Below are 5,626 nucleotides of genomic sequence, written 5' to 3' on the forward strand. Positions count from 1 at the left end.
AAGCTTAAGATTCAATATAGGTAATGGAAGACTTGTGGTATGAAAACACAGACCAGAAGTTTGATGGCGTGAACACTAATCCATCTTTTTCTCTTCTTTGCTGTGGAAAAGATCGACACTTATGTTGAGTGCAGAGCAAGACAGTGATTTATACAGTTGAATGCACCAAATCCGATGAGAAGCTAGCTTGTTAATAGGTGTTAGGAATTTGTGCTTCAACGATAAGAATGCTGTTCACTGAATTCATGTGAAGATACGGCATGCATGATATCCCATTCTGTCTATCAAAAAACTACAGAATATACAACATATCAAAGAATGTGTGTGTGTAATCTATATACGCCTCCTAATCCTATCAAATATTCTAGGGTTAGAGTGTCATCTTCTCTATATGGATTCATGGTCCCTCCAGGCCTCAGATTCTTAAGGATTGCACCAGGTTGCCCACCTGCATGGCTGCGTCCTGCCATCGCCATGTGTCGAAGCTTTGTTCGCTTAGAAACCGCCTTGCCTTGCTGAGGAGATCAGCGCCATTCTTCTTCACTTGCGCCACCTTTGGGCACTTCAACAGCCCTATGTAAGCATCCAAGTCATGGACGCACACAGGGTTCTCCATCTTGAAGAAGTCCAGTGCTAGCTCAACCCCTACATGAGCGTAACATGAGCTGCTCCATGGCAGCTCGTATCTCTCCGCCAACACCTTGAAGTTCTCGTTGAGAAACACTCCCGGGAGCTTGGTGACGGGGTCGTTGACGTTCACCACCCTCAGGACCTTCACCCCGAGCTCCTCGCACCGATCCTTGAATCCCGAGTTCCCCACCCTCGGGCCTCCGAAGGAGTACACCGTGATGGGCACCTCCTGCCGCAGTCCGTCCCGGTTCAGGCCGAGCTCCGCGAGATCGTACCCAAGGAGGAGAGCCAGGGAGCTCCCCATGCTGTGCCCGGCCAATGTAATGCTCAGCTCCTCGTCTTTGTACTTGTGGATGAGCCGCGAGACCTCGGAGAGCAGCTGCTCCCTGCAGCTGCCGCTGCTAAACTTGCTGCTGCTGTCGTCGGAGGTGTAGAGGCTGAGGAAGCCGGACTCGACCTTGACGTCGGGGCGGGGGTCGTGGGGGTCCAACCGCGCCTGGGTGAGCGAGCTCATGAAGTTAGCGATCCACTCGGTGTTGGTGACTGTCCCTCGGAAGGATATCAGAATATCCCTTCGCCCCAGACGCCGCACCGCCTCGTCGGACGGCACTGCGACGTACCCGATCCACCGGCTGCAGCAGGTACCGCTCTGCGTCGGGATGCTGATGTCCGGCGTCGCATACACGTACTTGGTGATCTCATAGCCGGAATCCACCATGCCCACCTCCCGTAGCATGCTCCGCTTCCCGTACTTGCAGTTCAGGTAGCGCCGCGAGGCGGGGTCGAGGTCGAAGGCCTTGTAGCATGCGACGACGAGCTCGCCATACCGCACGATCTCGTCGCGCAGCAAGGGATTGAGGGGCTCCACGAGGTCCTCCCAGTCGTCGGCGCCTTGGATCTCCCTCCACATACTAGCGAGCGCGGGCCTGCTGGGAGCGGCGGCGACCGCCGTGTACTGCTTGATCCCAACGCTAGGCGCGGCCACGGCGCCTGCAGGCCGCATCGCCACGGTGGATGCGGCGACAGACTTGGCCGACACCCGACGCCGGCGCCCGCTAACGTCGTGTGACAAGAGACCAGGTCTCGGTGCCGGTAAGCTCGACGCCATGCCGTGATCGCAGCGCCGCGAGAGAGGGAGGGATGGAGGAGGAGATCAGGCTGAAGAAGAGCGGTTCGTTGTGGAGTAGGAGGGGGAAGGGGCGTACATATATATCCGGGACGCGGTTGTGGGAGGTGAGACAAACGAGTGAATTGGATCGCATGGTCTCCATTTGTCGCAAAAAAGCGTTGAATTCTGGCGAGTCTGCAATCAACTTTTCCTCATCCTTCTTTTCCTTGGAAGTGGTCGGTTTGCCTTCAAGATCTCGTGGTGTGCGGCTGATGGCACGAATCTTAAAGAAGAAAAAAAGAAAACGCAAATGTTTGCTGACACAAAATAATTGTTTATCATAAACATATATACGTATGTGTATTGAAAACGCTGATTTGATTTCGACTTTTGACGACGATGATGATTGCTGATGTCTTCGTTACGGTGGTGTATTCAACACGGATAAAAAAGGCAAGGGAAGACTTCATTTAATCGAGGCCTTTGGATTGGATGTAAAACGTGGGACGTGGAACATTTGACGGTGGTCAGTGGGGTGGCCCTCCTCTCCCATGCTCTCCTCTCCGCCGTCCATACGTCCCTTTCGTCCCGACGATGGACAAGCTATATAGTTTGTAATGGGAATGGTTATATTACAATGGGAAATCAACTTTTGATGTCTCTTCTCACAGCACCCTTGGCCTTTTTCCATTATTAAATGGAATAATAGCCAGGGAAAAGCCCCAAAAATAATTTAAAATATTTTATATGTAAAAATATCTCTAATATTAATTATAAGTGCAGATGTTTGGCTATTTGCATGTATTATATATATATATATATATATATATATATATATATATATATATATATATATATATATATATATATATATATATATATAGTATACAGTGAGTAACGGATGAATATATCAGTTGCTTCAACGGTTAAAAGACTTTAACTCAGATGCTTGACAGTAAAATCTTATAATTAATTTAAAAATAAAAAAAAACACATAGAAATTTAGTTGCATTCATAAATTTTGTAAATGAATGGTCTAGTTATAAAACATCTATAAGCAACTTATTTACATGCAACATACCCAAATGATATGACAGTGACCTAAGCATAATAATAATGATGAATCCAAACGAAAATATTTTACTCATATTATAAAATATATTTTTTTATCTAATCTATTATAAAATTTATTAATTTACTATTACCAATATCAGTTATTTACTATTCATCCATAACTTTACTTCAACACTCACCCCACTCTGTCTTTTTATGAATACCTGAACCATCTTCTCAACATCTTTAGACTCCTTCATATGTAGCCCAAAATCAAATCTGATAAAGACATTATCAACAATCATATCATCATAATCAAATTATTAAAAACATCATATTTAGGTTGCTATTTTTTAATGGGGCTAAAAAATATAGAGAGAGGTTACAAAATAATTAAATTACAAGAAACATAATTAAAGTGGCATATATGTTTCAACAATAGATACAAAACCTAGATTTTGATGCAATTTTAATTGGTAAAAAGATTTAATATGCATGTTACCCTCCAACAGGTTGTGTCATATGCCTTCGATGCTAAAGAGATCGATCTAGCTCTAATGTATACTTACGTTTATTGGAATTTTTTTTTTGCGAAAAAGTATTTTGTTTTTGTGTACATTGAGATAACTTATTTAAGAGTAGGGAGATAGCTCTAATGTATACTTACCTTTAGTATCAAAATCAGTTTCATATCTGTCTCAAAACAAATATCACTGCTGAATTTAAAATAATGCAAAATATTTATTCAATTTTTACTTCCTATATTAAAGATATTTCTCTTATACGCAAACGAGTTCACATGAAAGACTTAAAGATGAGAGGTCCATATCGAACCAAATGGAAGGCAAGCAAGTGTTGCTGTGGCGGTAGATTTTTGTTCACAAAGAAACCTGTTGATGTGAACAATGATGGAGAAAGAACGTTCTTTCAATCACTTGATGCAAAAAAAATTGTTATTAGTCTCTTCCTCATCAATAAATAAAATGTCCAAGGAAATCAATGTCAGAAGGACCGATAGGAACAATAAAATTCCAATGCAATGTTTTGTTGACAGATATATATATATATATATATATATATAGTACTGAGGCATGATGAGTTCCACCCAAGAAGAAAAGTAACTGTATTCCCGTTGCTCACTCTCACCAGCTGACATCTGAAATAACTCGGTTTCTTTGAACGCTGGTAGTCAACTGAACAAAACATGTCCCATGCTCGATTCAAACATATAAGTGTGGTCAACCTTAATCCAAGAAATCTTTGTTTCCAACGTCGAAGCCACTGTTTACTGCCTTCTTTGGTCGGAGATAATTGAGTATGAATTCTCATCGAGCATCGTTGAGTCGTCGTCATTCTAATAGCTGAGTTGAAGAATGGTTAATCTCGTCACATGGCCTACAACAGGAGGACCCATGGTGCAAGGACTTGTGGAAAAGAGAGATGAGGGAACGATCATATGGAAAATCTAGAGGATTCGCATAGTTTTATCGACGGATTTGAGTCTTGTGGATAAAGATGACCAAGGAAGGTGCATCAGTATAGGTGCCCTCATTTTCATTGTAGCTTCCATACTGCCAAAGATTAAAGCTGCGTTTTATTGTGAAACAGTTCAAATTCTTCCTTTTGGTCGATGCTCCAAGATGGAGATTTGTTCACATATCAAGTCCAATTAACCCGCAAAGAATCGAGTGTGGGTTTTCACAAATGCACTCTTGTTTGCAGACACTATATTGTGAGAGAGAACAATCTTAGTTTGTCTTCTCGGGTGTGATTGAGAGGTACAGGTGGAAAACTCCGTTGCCACTCTTGTGGTGACATTTGCCGCTCGGACTTGACTGTGCTAACGTTTTGTTCATTTGCTGCTACTCGTGGCTGCAGCAAAGTCTTCCAAGGGAGAAGGAAAACGCTGGCGTGGATTTGATGGGTGTGTGGGTGTGGCACCGAGGGATCATGCCGGAAGAAGAAGAAGAATGACAAGAGAACGACACGAATCAGCTACATACTTTTCCCTGTCTAAATCTCGTTTCCTACATCTTTCTCGAGATGTCCATCGCAGTCTGGTCGTCGATGAGGGGCGTTTCTTGACAACTTGGCTTCCACAAGGAGGGAATGTGTGTCATTCACATCTCTCTCTGGTCGCTATTTCTATCACAAAATCTTCGCCATGTATGGATAAAAGGTTCAATTTGCATGGATCACATGCTATCATATCATATCTGTCGTATCTGAACATTTGGAAGTACATATAAAAGACATATAAGACGGAGGGAGGAACAGTTGGAAGTTGGCAACGCGTGCGGGGATTTAGGAAGAGACGGCGCTGGTTCGTGGTCGGCGTAACCGGCCACGGCCGCAGGGTCGCCTGTCTCGGAGGAGCCAGGGAACAGGGAATGCCTCCCGGGACCATTCCGGAACCTACGATTATAGTTGACGGTGGGCCATAGAGGCAAATTGCATGTATTCATGCACATAAATTATTTTCATATTTGCCTTTCTAAAGCATGTCTATCATTATGGTTAATCTTTAGCAAGCCACAATTAAAATTTTTAATGACATTCATCATACCTTTAAATATATAGTTCATGGGTTTTTTTATAATTGTGTGTGTGTGTATATATATATATATATATATATATATATATATATATATTCTTAATTGTAAATATGTAATTTATAAACTTTAAAATTTTAACATTGTAAATAACTTTGTATCCTATTATAATGAATTCAATTAGTCATTTTAAAATTTCATTCTAATGATATAATAAAAAAATTACATATTCAAGGATCACATCATCATCATCATCATCATCGTCAATCTAATCAATAATTAT

General features: G+C 42.3%; 1 protein-coding gene across 1 annotated transcript; it reads right to left on the reverse strand.

Moving 5' to 3' along the window:
* Nucleotides 1-332: 332 nt before the first annotated feature.
* LOC135638235 (galactolipase DONGLE, chloroplastic-like) lies at nt 333-1,781 on the reverse strand. The gene has a single exon (XM_065151269.1). The coding sequence runs from the start codon at nt 1,736-1,738 to the stop codon at nt 416-418; it is 1,323 nt and encodes a 440-aa protein (XP_065007341.1). The 5' UTR covers nt 1,739-1,781; the 3' UTR covers nt 333-415.
* Between the last annotated feature and the right edge of the window lie 3,845 nt (nt 1,782-5,626).

This window comes from Musa acuminata, chromosome BXJ3-5 (genome assembly GCF_036884655.1).
Source record: "Musa acuminata AAA Group cultivar baxijiao chromosome BXJ3-5, Cavendish_Baxijiao_AAA, whole genome shotgun sequence".
Taxonomy (NCBI): Eukaryota; Viridiplantae; Streptophyta; class Magnoliopsida; order Zingiberales; family Musaceae; genus Musa; species Musa acuminata.